This window comes from Phyllopteryx taeniolatus, chromosome 1 (assembly GCF_024500385.1).
Source record: "Phyllopteryx taeniolatus isolate TA_2022b chromosome 1, UOR_Ptae_1.2, whole genome shotgun sequence".
Taxonomy (NCBI): domain Eukaryota; kingdom Metazoa; phylum Chordata; class Actinopteri; order Syngnathiformes; family Syngnathidae; genus Phyllopteryx; species Phyllopteryx taeniolatus.
Window position 1 is genome coordinate 33,722,049 of NC_084502.1, and position 17,758 is coordinate 33,739,806.

Genomic DNA, 17,758 nt, shown 5'->3' on the forward strand with positions numbered 1-17,758 from the left:
AGAATCGATGAATGTCCAAGTCATGTGACTCGAGTCCACACCTCTGATTTTCAGTACTTTTTATTTTGTATCACTTTTGTCAGTTTCATGTAATCTTGTGGGTTTTTCTCTCTTTAACAGAACGGTACCAACAATTTTGTCAACATCTGCTGACTAGAGGCAAGCATCGAGTGAGTGCTGTAAGGGGGGGGGGCAATAGTAACGACAGATAGGCACCCTATATCAATATATCAATTTTCTATAATGCTTGCATCATTGCGGTCGCGGGCAAGCTGGAGCCTATCCCAGCAGACTTGGGGCAAGAGGCGGGATACACCCTGGGTTGGTCGCTAGCCAATCGAAGAGCACATATAAAACAAGCATTCACATTCACACCTATGGACAATTTATGGGCTCAAATGAAACTAACATGTACAGTATGTTTATGGAACGTGGAAGAAATCTTTCTTTTCAGTCTAAAAACAGGAACAATTTCCTAGAAATAAGTCTTTTTCAATTTCTTAGAAATCCTTTTTGTTGCAGTCAGTGCCGAAGAATACAATAAACGCAACAAAAATGCAGCTGATTCCATATTAATTTTTGTCTTATTTGACATTGTTAAGCTTAATTGTATTCCCAGTGAGTTTGGTAACTATCAAGAAAACCATGGAAAATAGCTAAATAACAGCTATTAAATTTATCAATGCATTATCAGATTTCAGATAATCCCTGTTGAATTAAAATATTATGAGCTATTTTTTATCATTATATTTGTCCAACTAAATGTACATTTAATTGTACCAGGCAATAAAATGAACAATAAAATAGAAAAATAAGGGTGAGTTAATATTTTTTTTCAATGGCTGTATATAAAGTCACAAAAACTTTAACAAAAGAAAAACCTCAAACTACACCTCTGGCCAGAGTATCTGGAGAAAACGTCAGTTTCCATTTGTATAAAGTTGGGAAGCATATGTAAGGACTTGGGCTTTGGAGCCAGAGGGCCATGGTGGACAAGATGTAAAACAAACAAACCAACCAATAAAGCCGACTAGTTGTTGGATAGATGTTAGTCTGCTTCCTGGCCATATTGGAGGTGCCCTTGAGCAATGCACCGTCCCAGCCAACCAGCTCAAGAAATGCAGCACTGATTTCTCACCCCCTTTTATTTGGTTCTGTGTGGTGTGCCACGCAAAATACAGCAGAGACTACAGTCAATTTCTCCTCTCGGGATGATAATGACTATAACTTTTTTTTCCCAAGTGTATTTGGCGAGGACCATCACAAATTACTATAAGATGTTCGTGTGAGGAAAGGGGAAAAAAAAAAAAAGGTTCGGTTCCAAATCGGTTTTGAAAAAAGAAATATATTCATTTGAAAGGCAGTCAGCGGCATGCAGCCTCTGTTCCTTTAATAAACTACTGCTTATCTGTTCTCACAAATGTCTCGCAGCCATCGTAGTCGTCGTCGTCAGGTCCGGCCCGGTGGAAGGAGGGATGAGGAAGGGAGGGAGGAGTTTTCAATGTTCAGTTTCTCGCGTGGATCTCTGCGCGCTGACATCGCCTCTGCTCTGCCAGTCACCCCGGCACCCAGCAGTCCACGCTTCCGGTGCTCAAACCCTTTTTTTCCTTGCTCTTCTTCTTCTTCTTCTCCATGTTAATTTCTTGAGCACCTCCACCCGTTAAGAGTCCACGCAGGGGGGAAGTGGACGCGCGTGCACACGCGGGGACCAGCGATCAGATGGACACGAGAAGGAAGGCGCACCGTCCCGCGTAGAAGAAGAAGAAGACGGAAGAAGCCGAGATTTGTCTTTTTTTTCATTGGTTGATTTATTTTTTTTTATTTACTGTATTTCATTTTGATCTGCTAAACGCCAAAAAGCGAACTGGATTCTCTCCGGCAGTCAGACTGAGAGCCACGAGCGACGTGGAAAAAAACAAACAAACAAAAAAAAAAAACGACAAATAACCCCACACGCTCCGCACGCGTGTGCACTCTCTATGCGCGCTCACGAGCGTGGCCCCGCATTGTGGTTGCACCTGGGCACGCGCGCGCGAACAACATGCCACGCAGGAAGCAGCAGGCGCCTCGACGGGCTGCGGGTAAGAAGACGCCTCTTGCACTCCCGTTGTCTTCTTTTGCGTTTTATGAGGGACATTGTTAGGCTTGTTTTCCCTTTGTTGCCATGGTCACCGTCTCACCTTCGCTCACTCCCTCCTCCTCCTTCCAGCCCTCCTTTAGTCCCTCCCAACAAACTTTTTGGGCTTGTTTTCATACAGGACCCTCTTATACCGCTACACAAGTTGAAGCGTTTTTCATGTTAAAAAGTATGATAATTGGAGTAGGACGCAATAGGGAGCCACAAGGTCACTTTATTAGGTAGACTACACTTGCCCAACATCCATCCGTGCATGTTCTATCCCAGCTGACCTTGGGTGAGAGGCGGGGTGCACCCTGGACTGTTCACCAGCCGATCTCAGGATGCCCAATCGAATTGCATTCATTACAAAGATTCTGCCTTTAAAAGAAAAATAATGCTCAACTTCTAGGTGTTATTACAACAATATGTTCATTGTTGTGGTTGTAAAACTGCCTAATACTAAGTGCTGTTCCTAATATTATGGCTTGAGCTGAACGTGATTCAATTTCCCTAAATGACTGAAGAGAGAAATTATGAGCTTTTATTGCACTTTTTCATATTACAATTGTAGGTGGCAGGAAATAATCCACAAACTATATATTTCCATATGGATGTCTATGTAAAATATTTTTTAAAAATGTTTTAAATATGAAATAAACATCAGAGACCCTTTTGGCTCGGTTGCATCAAACCTGATGGAGTGGCAAGCAATTATATGCAACAGAAATCAAAAGGATCAATTAATGGCTTAGTTGGTGTAATTTTCTAAAGATTTTTTAATTCATTTCAGATCAACAAACATAAATTTTTTTTTGTAAAACTAAACCAAAGCAGCGTTCTTTCTCAGACCACAAACTATTTAAGAGTGAATGAACAGCGCTGCAGCAGGCGCATCTAAGTAGTGCACTATCTATCTATCTATCTATCTATCTATCTATCTATCTATCTATCTATCTATCTATCTAGCTGCCATCCTCACCAAGGCAAAAAAAAAAAAAAAAAAAAACAGAAAAATGGTAATTCGGATCGGGACCAACTTGTACGCCTTCAACGATCCACACCTCCTGCATGCATGGCTCAGTGTGAACTAGTGAGTAGTAAATAATAAGTCATGTCTTCCATGCCTGCACGTTGTTGTGTGGAGCTGTGTGTATCCTGCTTGTGAACTCTTTGTGAACTCTTCATCATTTTACGGACATACACATTTTTGGTGGGCTGTAATCTATGTATGTCTTCATAATCCTTTTAGCCTTCCGGGATGCGAAGCGTATTTTCTAAGGGGTCCCATAATCAGTGGCCTTCGCCCCTTGTCACCTCGGCCCTTAGGCCATCTCTTGGCTGTTTTCGGAGGATGTCTTTTTTTTTTTTTTTCCTTGCGTGTGAAGCTGTGAGGAGTTATCAGTCTTTATTATGGCTGCGGATACTGCGAGCAGATGGCGATTGTTTCTCCGCCGAGCATGGCTTTTCTACGTGAGGAAGATACTGAGATCTCAAACACATATACACACATACACACACACACACACACACACATAAAGCACTTGCTGCCATTCGAGGGTGACCAGACGTCGTCTTTTCCCAGTAATTTTTTTCGACCCAACAATTTATCTATCCGGGATATCAATTCTATATTGTCCCCCCCCCCCCCCCCTTTTAATTCAAATAATTTCAAACACATTCTGCATTTAGGATCAAATCACGGAGCTCATATTCCTCTGCATTTTTGTTCCCGTTCATGGGTTATACAGTCATCGGGCAGTCTTACACGTCAACCATTATAGCAGCTGCAGTGATTGGTGGTGTGTCAGTCATTACTGTCGTAACTTGATCTGCAGCGGAAGTGTCACCACAACACCACTTGAGTGAATTCCATTCACTGCAGCTATGTATTTAGTGAGCTGGTTATAATATTATATAAGTTTGGGGGAATACTTCTGTATAGGTAGGCTATATATGTTTGTAAAAAAGGTATGTCTCCACTACTTTTACAATTAAAGGTAGCCAAAGTTCTGATCTATCATGATTGTGAGTTCTCAGACAAAGACTTTATTTTTTTCATAAACTTAGAACCAAACATTTAATTAAAATGTTTAATATTCCTCTACACAGTCTGACTGTATTGTCACTGTTTAGCTTTTCAGTCACTTTCCATACAGTCATATTGATCTTTACATGTGTTAGTCATGACAGCAGTAACACTGACTACATAAAATATGTAGAATATTATGGAGATTTGACATAATTGTAATAAATACGATTGCATTTTTGTTTCACAACTTCTTGGACAAAGTTATTGGTTTTCTTTTGTGTGTGGGACTAGAAGCAAGAAGGATGTACTTTTTTTTAGGTGAAAAAGAAGTAAAGTTAGTTTGAAAGTAGAGTTGTTGATATGATTATCAATCGTTTTGGCAGTATTGCAAACACACACACACACACACACCTAAATTCAGGAGGCGTCCTACTCTTGGGTAGCAAAATATGGTCATCCTGCTCCATATACTGAATATTTTTCCCACATTTCAACCTTCAAAGTGGTTGTCCTCCAAAAGCAATGCCCTTGCTTTTATTATCTGGATGGGGGTAGGGGGAACTTTTGAGACGGTGCCTAAGTGATCCCTTTACACGCTCCCTAAATGTGTCGGGCCTGCGCGAGCGTACAAATAAGCCCGCCAGAAGAGTTTCTTCATTGTTGAGGTAATTGTCTCCTGGCTGACAGGCACATTCATCAGTGGCTTAATGGTCAATCAAAAGTTGGCAGGCAGAGTGTTTTCATTCTTTCCTATCCACTACATTAGGAATACTTCATCAAAATGTCGGCCCGCTAATGGCTATGGAGAGTTCATGACTGACTGATCCCTTGTCTGAAAACGCCCCCCCTCCCCAAACCCCTCAGCTTGAAAATGAACAGCTCTGCGCTTGTGAGATGTGGACCCGCAGATAAACAAATTGTGCATTAATATTTCATCTTCGAGACCTGCGACGGTGATGTGAAGCGGTGGAATATTCCCAGCCCTCGTTGTCATTTTTCTCCTTTTTCCGCACCCCTCCTCCTCCTCCGCCAGTGTTCTTGAAGGCTCTTTGCAGCTGTAACTCATTTCACTTGATGACTTTACTGAGGTTACAGAGAGTGACGACAAATTGATTACCTGGCAGAGCAAGAATAGAGCGAGCGGAAAACGGCGGCTGACAGTCATGTTATAATAATATGTTTAATGATGTGTGCAGAGGGAACAAGGAGAAAGGAGGATGGAAATAGGCGCACACAAGATGCAAAGGAATACATTTTTAAGTGTGTTCATTATTGATGTAGGGCTCTTAAAGATGCAATGTCCCTCTTATTGGAGTTCTTTTTATTTATTTATTTATTTATTTATTTATGTATTTATTTCTAATCACAAACCAGTCAGGATCCTCCTCTGGGAGTTGTAGCATTTATTAATAGGTGCATATGTAGGTGTCACATCAAACATATACCCTCCGGACACTACATTAGGTATACCTGCACAATCTAATGAGACACAATACGAGAGCAGTATAAAAATAAAAAAATCCAAGCAGTATAATAGCATGGAGTCGAGAGCAGACCTCCCCCAAGGCCAAACAACTTTAAACTCAAATTGTACGCCTTCATAGACACACACTTCATTTCTTTGAAGGGGGTCGTCAGTATTCGGAATGAAGAAAAACAATTTGTTATTATTCATTTGATGTTTTGCTGGCGCCTAATGATGGGACAAGCCAAAGGTCACAACAACAATAACAATAAAATAAAATCAATTCATGTAATGTATAGTTAGGTTAAAAGTGAAAGTATGTTTACAGCATTATTATTAATTATTATTGTTGTTGTTATTTTATTATAATTATTGAAATAGTTTTTTATTAATCAGAAATATATATTTGCTGTTCTATCTTGACAGGCTTGACAATTAAATGCTCTTCTATTGGATGGCAAAATGTACAATAAACTTATGTATCCACCTGTTACAATTCATACAACAGAATCAGTCATGTCTCCCTACAAATATATCATTTTTGTGTTCAACTAAACAAGCACAGACTTCACACTGAGTAAGTACATTTGTGACAAAATTGAGACAAGATAATGATTTCTGTATATTCATACCTATTATCATATTTTTGTTTGGTGGTTTACCCTGGTTTTTTTTTCCTAAGGTAAAATACAGTTGGTTCCTTGGCTCAGCAAAGGTCTACTAATGATAATCATACATCAGGGGTGTTGTAGACTTCCCGCGGAGGGCTGTTATGACTGTGAACCCATCTAAATGAATTATCGCCTCATATAATTACATATACACGACCAATTGATGGAAACAAGTTTTGAAATCAGAAGCCTATAAAAGCATGTTTTTCAACTATAAGAACATTTCTTTTAAAAGAGGTTTTGGTAACAAAAAATGCTTGCAATATCTTATCGTTATTAAAGGTGAAGACATTTTGCAATTCTGATATTTTCCCAAGGAACACGAAGTTGATTAGCTTTCGCGAGCCACATAAAATGCTCTGGCAGGCTAGATCTGGCCCCCGAGCCACAAGTTTGACACCTGTGTCATAAGTGGGTGAGCTCGACTCGTGCATAAAGTTCACTCGATAAACTTCATCTTTATGTTACTAGCAGCATAGAGAAATACTTCCAGCCAGGTCCATAAATATTGGGACACGGACACAATTCTCTTCTTTTTGGCTCGAAACACCAACACAATGGATTTGAAAGCAAACGAACAGGATGTGCTTTCAGACTTTCAGCTTTAATTTGAGGGTATTTACAACCAAATCAGGTAAACGGTGTAGGAATGACAACAGTTTGTGTTGATGTTTCCCACTGTTTAAAGGCTAGCTCGCTGCGTGCTGGCATCGCTTACGCTCGTTTGAAGAAAAGTTTCCGTGGTAATCAGTGATATGGTCCCACTGCGTTTCACATTTATCCGCTTCGTTCCATGTAGAGTATGTTTTTATTTATTATGGATAAGCGGTGGATGAATGGATGGACGAGCAGGTCACGAGTTCAGAGGTAGCGAGAATGCACACTCGACAGTAAACACTGTTTTTGTTGCCTTATTGACCAGGATAGAGCTTGTTTGTGTCGGGTTTGTGAATGTGTGAGGTGCATGCTTTTTGACCTGCTCCCTATGTTAAATGCCTTGACATAACAGCGGTTTAATCATTGGGTTTTGCGGAATCAGTTTAGTTCTCGATATCGCAGGTATACTGCATGCACTTTTGCTTAAAGTGAAAGAATAGTTTTCAGAATTATTTTATGTTTGTAAAGTATGCACGTCTTGGTAACTTCTCTGAATAATCAAAATGCATTAATTGCATTTTGGAAAAGGGCTCTTCAAGTGCAATGAACCTTAATCACTCCGACATCATCAGCCGCATTTTGTGCTTTTATTCCGTTTAAAGGCGGCGTAATAGCACAAGGTTCATGTTTGAGTGAAAGAAGCCATATGTTAGTGTGCGACCCGTGGGAGGACCCCTCTTGCGGTTGTTGTTTTTAATTTTTACAATAGCGCTGTGCCTGTAACCCAATTTGCTGTTAACAAGATGAATTGGGGAGCAGACAAAGGCATTACTAAGTGTTGCAGCGCCAGCTCATGACTGACAGCAGCTTGTGGGAATTGCCTCGCACAAATTCCTCCTAAGTGGTTTGCCCAGAAAACATCCGAGCATCAAGGCAGATGTTGTTGATCTACTAGAGGTGGGAAACGCTCGTCCAGTTTGAAACGGGGACTAGCGAAGATTGTTCTTTTGCTCTCGGAGAATTGTACTTGAACTGTCACACTGTCTCAGTGCTTAATTTGTTCTGTGACGTGCTCAAGCTTTATGTCATTAAATCATTTTTTTCTTTTTTCTTTTATGTCAACATATTTTATTTTTAAGAGTTTGTTGTCCACGTCGCACACACACAAATAGAAAAATTGGCCCTCAAACTATCCCAATTTGGAGCACTCTAATATTGCACTCCGTTCTAGATGCTCATTTTGATTACTCTGTCGGAAATTGAGGAACTGTGTTTAAAAAGTATAAAATGTAGTGGGAAAATAATTTGCCCCATAAAATCTAATATGTTCTACTTTGACCCCATTCCCTATTCTCAAAAACCTTGGTGGAAAGCAGTTTATCAGAATCAAAATTGCCTTTAATATCATTGTATGCATTTCAACTAAATTCGAGCTGTCCACTCCTTGGTGCCTAAAATATTTACAACTTGTCCAATAAAATAAGAAAAGTACAAAACAAGATTGGAATAGTGCAAAAATAAAACAAGTCTAGTGTAAATAAAATGAGAATAGTTCAATATTCAATAATAGTTCAAACTGTAAAATAAATAGTGGGAGAGAGTGCAAACTGTTATTGCACATTACGTGAGCCATCATGTGTTATGTGTAATCCTGTTAATAAACAAACAGCGGTGAAAACACAGCCTACTATCACTATAAACTGATACATATTGCACAACAATTTGGCACCCTTCCGTTGGAGGCCCAAGCATCGTGGGATGGTACCGAAAGCTTAACACAGTCCACTGTGTCGATTGGTGAGCATACAGTTGAATGTTTACTCGCAGAATAGGAGGGAAGGCAAAAAAGAAAGTTTGAAGTAAAAGCAGAAATGTCGAGTAACTTTATTTTGAGGGTAATATGCGGAAAGTGAAGTGTTTTTCGGGGGCCGATCTTTGGCTCGAGGTCTGGGAAGTTGCAAAGTGATGCAATCATTAGCGGGCATTAAATCTGGGTTTCGCGACGACGAGGTTAACGTCAACAAATGTTTTGATGAAATGCAGTCTCCCGAGCGCGGCACACTTTGCTGCAGCGTTTGCAGTTTTGAGCTCTCCCCCCATAGAGATTTCCCATAATAACTTCCTCTTCATCAGCTACTTTTCCCTGTAAATGAGGAGAAATCTCAAGTCAGGTGAGATGGTGGCAGGTGCCGCTAGCTTTTGTTAGCGTGCGTGCACATGTGGATGGAGTTGTGTTTTCGTCACAATGGTGAAGCAAGACTTCTGCGCTTGAACAGATTTTTCCTAAAGTGCAAGTGGACAGGCAGATGTTTACATTGTGTACATGTGCACATGGACACAGATGCTTATATCGTGTGAATGCGAATGGACTGACCGATATTGGTATTATATTTATGTGAATAGAAAAGACAGATATTTACATTGAGTGTATGTGAATGTAGAGCCAGATTTTTTTCATTGTTATGTGTTTATGTATAAATGGACAGATAGACTGTATGCAAATGAACAGGCAGATGTGGCGTGTGTATATGTACACTAAATGGTGACACGGACTGTTTATATGAATGGACAGAATTATATTTACACTATGTGTACGTTACATCTATTTATTTATGTTACACATGTTTATACTTTACGGTATATGGATGTGAATGGACGGACAGATGTTTCCCTTATGTGTGTATGGACGGACAGCTGTTTACATTATGTGTAAAATGGACTGACATAGTGTATTTTTACATTATGTGTGTATATATGTAAATGTGACATGGAGTGTGTATGCAAATGGATAGACAGATACATTCTGTTTACCGACATTATGTTTATGTTATAGACTTGTAGATTTTTACATTATGTTGTGTGTGTACTGTGTATGAATGGACGGACAGATGTTTACATTAGGTGTGTATGTTTTTTGACAGACAGATATTGCCATTGTTTGTGTATGTGAATGGACTGACAATGTAAATTGTAGCTGTCCCATTAATATCATCATTAAAGGCTGTCATAATTTCCTGCCTCATGTTGAGGCTTTATATAACTTTATATAATCTATATTTCCAAACTCACTAAAAGACTTGAAAATTCAAAATACAGACAGCAAAAAAAACATTTGTCTTTCATTCCAATCTTGTTTTTGGTTTTTCACTGAAGATTTTTCAAATTGTTGAATCTCTATAATTTTTGATAAATACAATGATACATCAGCATAATTTCAACATTATGTCATTGTATTTAATTATGCTCTTTTCTTTATCATCATTACCTGCCTTCTCTGATTGGCTGGGAGAAATCGCATGGTTCTACGGCCTCATAAGTAATCATTTGTTATTCATTTCACCTTAAGTTTAAACTACCAAATACACTTCCTTGCACTGTAAAAGACAAAGTGTTGACAGAAAATGTATGTAGTATGTACGGATTGATCAGATGAAGCATTTTTCTAAATCAGCAAGAAATGTCCCAAGGAAAACAGATTAAGACTCCAAAATGTCCATCTTTCTCCCTCCTCCGCTACAGTGTTAACGTTCATTCACCTCACTGTCCCTCTTGAGACGTGCGCCAGTTTCCAGGCAAATTTGATTCATGTAGCTGCGATGCAGAAAATAGACAATTTCTTGTTGTGTATATTTTCACCCATTGCCCATTAAGTCTAACAATAACCAGAATATTGGGAAGGGAGTTTAGTGCAAGCTGGTTAAATCTCCTTGTGGCCATAACACATCCGTGCGCAAAAACAAAAACGATGCTGCAGGACAACAGTAGCATCGGCGGGCCCGCTATCGATTACACAGCGCTGGTGGGGTTGTGTGTTTTATGTTCTTTGTGCTGAAACGCACACTTCCTCTTGCGCCGTGTGTTATTTTTACGACGAACATTCCCGCCTGAGCTCTCGTCTTTGTAATATATGCCCTATCGTCTTTTCCACGCCCAGAGATGTAGGCGTTCATCTTGTACTTGTTGACCTACACGTGTAGTGTCAGGAGGTGAGGAGTTGGTGGTGGGCGCACATGTCGGCCATATGGAGGCCTTAAAAACAAATCACAAACAGATTAGGTTCTCCTGAGTATCAGTGTAACTAACGCTGAATGAGACCCAATTATGTTATCCTTACACCTCTTAAATAACAATTCTCATCGAAAAAATGGAAAGGATTTATTTAAGAGGAGACTTTACATTGAACAGGCACTATACTTCGATTGAATTGGACGCGTGATACATAAATACTTGTCATGGATTAAAGCAGTCATAAAAAAAGAGAAAACATTCATCTTAAGTTATCTGATTTGCTTCTTATCAAAGTCTTAATGAGCTGCAATTAAGATGAATTATGCAAATTAACCTTTGGCTGCTTGTGACTGCAGGAGCAATGACAACATTGGTGCTAATGTTAATGGGGTGATATGTGATAATTGCAAAGGAAAATCATCACCTGGCACGGGGTGTCGTGGCTTATTGTCTTATATTTTGGATAATGCCTTTTCTTATTGGGCGCAGTTATCACTTTGAACTAAAAAATAGCAAATATTATATTGCAATACTGAAAAAGACTGGTGCAAATACACTGATTGGCTCATGCATTTAGATGAGAAACTGTTTAGCTTTGAGCCTCAGGCTGTACTGCCTTGACATTTTGGCTAATTTTTGTCTTTTGTTTAAATGTAGCAGTTATTGTTCAAGGGAATAGTTGACTCTATTTTCTTCTTGGGATTAAGATTTAAATTAGCAAAAAGTCATTCCAATGATTTTTTTTACTGCCCTCTGCAGAAAATGTGATACTTAATTGCTTATTGATCCATCAACAAATGTGTAAGGAACATGATACAGCTCATACAAATCACAATACAATTTTACTTACAGTACACTAAACTATGATGATAACAAGCGCTAACTTTGTTATCTGTTTTATGCTGTGTCAAGGAACCAAATTTGGTTACTTGAGTGGATATTCAAAAATGATTTTGGGCAGAAAAAAAAACTCATTTTGAGTAAATCTGTAAAAAACAATAAAAAATACATTGTTTTTGAAAAACAAATTATATATATTTTAAATATATCAAACCGTAGCTATAGATTAGCATGATCAAATCTAAAGATAAAAATACATTCATTATACATATTTTGATGGTGTTACTTAATTGGGTGTTCAGAAGTAACTGTGAGGTAATAATTTCACCAGCCCAAGGAATTAAAAACAACAATGATCATATTGGAAAATATTAATACATTATAAGAACATATAATGAAATATAAATTAAGATAAAATATAACAAATATAGTTTAGTTTCACTATGCTACCATAGAACCACATAATGCTGCCGATACATTTTTTTTTAATGTGCCAATAAATTATGAAATGTAATTAAAAATCTAACGTGAATTACACATAACAAATTAGAAAAAGTTCCATTGTAAAACTGACTTGGAATGCTATAATTGTTGAGGTGTGAAATCTAGAATTTGTATTGCAATTCAGTCTCCTTTATGAGGTTAATGACTTGCAATGTCTGCATGTTCCATTATTGAGAAATATGATTGGTTGTTTCTGAGCCAATCAGGGTGCACTTGAAGAAGTATCTCTCCAACTTCCTGTTCATGTATATTTAACGACCTCTTTTGTTATTAATCACCTTCTACCAATTAGCCTAAAACGTCAACCTATTAATACTTGGGCTCGGAACGATAATCATCACACATCTCCTCAGTAACGGTGAGCATGTGAGCAGATCACGTGTTGCCGGAGACATTCCTGCGGCACTGTACGAAGTGCTGAACTTTGCACCTTTGGTAACTTCGTTTAGCGCCAGGCTGATGGCTCCGTCACAGCTTTATGTGCCCCGTGTTTTATGAGTCATCATGCGGTGCAATTACACACGACCTAATTTGATGAATCAAGTCGATGCTCAGCCGCCATAGTTGACCTTGCTGGACCGCCATCTTCCGTCTCCCGCTGCGGTTCAAACAGAGGTCTCGTGCATCCCTGATGAGATTTGGTAACTAGCTCTTGTTGGTTTCTTTTAAATGCGCTTGTGGGGGGGGGGGAAAGAAACACTCAGTTAATCATAAAAGAAAATAATTCAGTTCACAGCGATGTCCACAATTATTATGCGTCTTTGCCTGTGCTCATAAAACAAACTGATTTTTTTTGTGTGACTCGTGTTATACAATTATAGTATTTAAAGTTGCAAGCAGCAATGAACGAGCCCTCGCACACGCTTCTCTATGGCACATCCTGAAAAAAACAGCTGATCAAACTGACACCGAAGTCAAAAAAGTTTAAGAATTTATTTAGTATCAACCATTGTGTGCAGAACCTGTAAAATACACACATGGAGGATACAGAAGACACACTCTTGCAAAATGTGTGAGTGTTTGGGATCCCCAAAATGCCATAAATTCTTTTCAAGAAAAATAAATATTAATCAATCAAACTTTATTTGTAAGCGCTTTTCATACAAAATAAAATGTAATTAAAAGCGCATTCCATGAATTAAAAATCAGTCCTTTCCGCCACCAGTCCACAAGGACAGAGACACACACGCATACACATTTAGGTTAAAAATAATGCTATACTGTCCTAATAATCTGAGGCAGAGTACAGAGCATACATGTGAGGAAGCACCATCTCAGGGGGATGTCGGTGGTACAAAACATAACAATTCCAAAATGGCAAATGATAATATTAATAGTAATGATGATAATAATAATAAAAACAATAACAAGACAATAATAAGAGCACGCTAAATTAACCGTACATTGCAACTACAGCAATTCAGACAGCACCATTTTGACGGAATGGCATGAACCGAGATCAAAATGTAGGTGCTCATCCCCAAAACACCCAGTTTGTTGTACATTTACATTTTCAATAGGTTGCTCTGCTAACTGCTACTTGAAAGTGAAACACTAAATATTTAAGTCATGCGACTTTTAACTGGTCAAAGTGCATTATAATCCAATCAGCGCTGTTACCTCATTTTCCTTTAGTGCTTTGAACATTGTTAAGACAAAAAGTCTTTAACTGCTCTTTAACAGTAAACGTTCCACTGTGCCATTACTCCATTACTCAGCCAATTGCTATAAGGAGAAAAAAACAAAAAAGGAGCTCTAGTGTTCAAAATGCTATTTGTTTATTTTGTCTGTTTGGTCATCCATCCATCCATTTTCTGAGCCGCTTATCCTCACTAGGGTCGCGGGCGTGCTGGAGCCCATCCCAGCTGTCATCGGGCAGGAGGCGGGGTACACCCTGAACTGGTTGCCAGCCAATCACAGGGCACATACAAACAGACAACCATTCGCACTCACAGTCACACCTACGGGCAATTTAGAGTCTCCAATTAATGCATGTTTTTGGGATATGGGAGGAAACCGGAGTGCCTGGAGAAAACCCATGCAGGCACGGGGAGAGCATGCAAACTCCACACAGTCGGGGTCGGGGATTGAACCCGGGTCCTCAGAACTGTGAGGCTGACGCTCTATCCAGTCGTCCACCGTGCGTCTGTTTGGTCAGATGTAGGATATTTGATACTATTTGCGAATGACATTAATCAGGAAGAACTGTGTGTAACATTCTGTATTGGCATGTATTTTTAAAGCAGTAAGACATTAGAATGGGCCACAGCAATGTGCAGGCTTCCAGCAAGGCCAACATACAAACCAAACCAACAACATTTCTAAAAAATAATCCGCCCAAAAACCCTATTTCCAAAAACTTATTTCATAGTGGTTATAACTAAACTCCATTTTAATTTATACAATTGTATTTCAACTACCAATACAATCTGCTGCCACTTTGTGGGAAAGTATGGTAGTCGTGTCAATTAGTACGAGGCAAATATATAGGCCAGGGGCATGTCTAGATTCTCTGGGGCCCCTGGCAAGTCATCCCCTTGGAAAAAACCAAACAAAAAAACAAACGAAAAACATGGATGCTGGATAAATATTCAATTCTAAAATTGGTATCTAACATGAATGACAAATAACAAACAACAACAACAAAATAAACGTGAAATGTGCAAAATTTTCAGAATGACAAACCACACAATGAAATCAAATAAAAAGGATTGAAAAAGCATATAATGTTATCCCGTTAAGTTTGTTTGCTGGTCTGCTGTTTAACAAATGTTACCTGGCATCTATGTACCAGATACATATTCCCGCTACCCTGAGTGAGAAGTTCGCTTCATTTTTGTTGTTGCTGTGTTTGACAACTGCTAACAGGGGGCCTCATTTGCAAGCTAATATCAGCCATTTCTCGGGGCTCGCTGCGAGCTCCCAGAGAGTTACAGCTCGTAAGGGGCCCTATGCGAGGGAATCCCAACACGTTGTCGTTGCAGTGTGTAAAGCAGTGTTATCGTTTTGCCATTGATGTGGGTCAATTTCAAGCAACTGTCAGGGTCCCCTTCAGCTGGGGACCCTTGACAATTTCCCAGGTTGCCTGTCCTGTCGCAGCGCTTCAGCTGAAGGTGAATTCTTCTATCTTGAAATAAACACCGACTGATTTTAGTGTGTTTTTACAAACACCGAACAATAATGTTAGCGTCTCACAAAAAGTAAGGTGTCCTGCTAGTCTGCTATTTTATAGACCACCAGACAGTAGAGAGAGGCATATCTCCTTATTACCAGACAGCGTGGCATCCAAATGAAGCCATTATTTTAGGCTAAAATGACGACATATTGTTGCAATAAGCTCACCGTGCCTGAAGGTCTTTTGTGTTTGGAGGTCGCCCGCCCGCTTGTGTCTTCACAACGCGCTGAGCGAGTCAGTTGAAACGACTTAATTGATACTCATTAAACAGCGGTGACAGCTTCAGTGTCCGTGATGGATGTGGAATAATTGTGTTGTGCTCACAACTTGATTAAGAGAAGCAACAACAGTGGCTGACTAGTCTGTCGGACCGCCGCACCCGCGGGACATCCGGAAACATAGTCAAGCCTCGGGAGTCGAACCTTTGATTTGAGCCGATTAGAATTTCAAGTTTTCATGTTATTGAAAAGTACCATATACTGTCTAAATAACTCATTTTTAAATTTTTTTGAATGTAAAGTTAATAAAGGTTTTATGATGGTGACAGTTTAACCCTGGAACAAATTACATTGATATTATTTTCAATGGAAATTTTTCTTTTGAATCTCTGAAGCCAAGCGGCATCCTAATTGTGTTTCACTGTAACTTCGTTCATAAGAAATAATGTAAATCCAATGAATATGTTCCCTACATTTGATGAGTACTACATTTGGCGTCCTTTTGTTGTCCTCTTCGTTTTATCATCATTGAGGCCCTTGTGAAAGAGGATACGCACACAAAAACGACACAGTACAAAAAACCTGACCATATTGTCCTGGAAAGTCTTGGTTGAATTCTACGTCGTGATTAGCACATCTGCTTCACAGTTGTGGGGTTCAGGGTTTGAATCTTAGCTTTGGTCTTTCCGTGTGGATTTTGCATGTTCTCCCTGTGCTTGCGTGGCTTTTCTCCAGGTGCTCCGGCTTCCTCCCACATTCCAAAAACATGCGTGTTAGGTTCATTGAGGACTAACTTGTCCGTAGACGTGAATGTGAACGTGAATGGTTGTTTGTCTATATGTACCCTGTGACTGGCTGGCGACCAGTCCCAAAGTCAGCTAAGATTGACTCCAGCTGGACCCGAATGAGGACAAACCAACTTGAACCACCCAAGTTCTGAAATTACAGTACACTGTATACAAATTCAAATTGAAAACCCCTCATCGGCCATTCTACGCTGCCGCGCAATACACTTAATCTAAAACTGCATGCCGTTATGATGGCTTATTTTATATTTTTATTCATCTGCAATATCTTATTATTTGTGCATACAATAAAGTTGTCTGGTGTCAGCCAGATGACAAATGGGCTTCCAGTGTGACTTAAGTTTGATATTGGACGCATTTGGAATTCACTGTCTCACTAATGAGTCCACGAAAAATGGTGCCATTTAGAGGAGAAAATGAATGCCAGTGAAACTTAAAGAATATTATTGTACTGTCTTCAGAATGGTGATATTCCATGAAGCTGCCCTGATTTGATGAAATAGTGCATCAAATCTCTCCTTGATGTTTTTCTGTATGCTGGCCCATGAGCAGGAAAAAAACCAAATAAGTTTGTCACTTTGACATTCTAAGGCAATTACAGCTGATTAAAGCCACCCCCCTCGAAGACATTAAAGATAGGAGGATTTGCAACTTTATCCTCACATGATTAATATTACACAGGGAGATCTTTATACAGGAAGCGGCTTGCTCGTCTGGCGCACCGCAAAGGCCGCCGGTGGGAACTGTGCGGACATGTCACGCGCACACTTTCCGTGGGCGGCCACCGATGTCATCGCCACTATTCACCACGCTGAGCGATTGAGCAACAGCAGAGGCCTTTTTTCCAGCTGGCAGCAGCCTTCTACAAGCAGCGTGGGCAGATTGTAGTCAGCTTTGATGCAGCGCTTTTTTTTTTTTTTAACCTTTATATTTTCAAGGTCACACATCTACTATTAACATGGTGCTCAATTTACTCTATTTCCAGCAAGGCGAAACAACCCTAATTTGGAGCAGAACAGTGGATGATGGTAGACGCCTTCTGTATATGTATATAGTTAATCATTAGGCTTCATGCCAAAATGAAGAAAACGGTAAAAAAAATCTTGAGATTTTACTAGAGCCTTCATTTTATGAGCAAGAACCTTTTGCATTTCTATGCTCATCCATATAAGATATTGATAATGTATATTTTTAGATTTTAATTATTATGATTTTTTTAATAATGAAATCATTACCCCAGTAAAGTGAACGGAGCCCTGTTAAAAATACACACTTCAAAAATAGAATACTTTCGATTAATACCGGTTATAGGTCACATTATGTTTG

The 17,758-nt window shown here is 39.4% G+C and overlaps 1 protein-coding gene across 1 annotated transcript in view; it reads left to right on the forward strand.

Annotated features, from left to right (window-relative positions):
* The first annotated feature begins 1,485 nt into the window (after positions 1–1,485).
* Positions 1,486–17,758, forward strand: part of LOC133485960 (teashirt homolog 2) — a 62,055-nt gene continuing 45,782 nt past the window's right edge. The window contains exon 1 of the mRNA XM_061790438.1: positions 1,486–2,081. Within this exon, the coding sequence (XP_061646422.1) occupies positions 2,042–2,081 (40 nt within the window). The 5' untranslated portion in view covers positions 1,486–2,041. The remainder of the gene's footprint in view (positions 2,082–17,758) is intronic.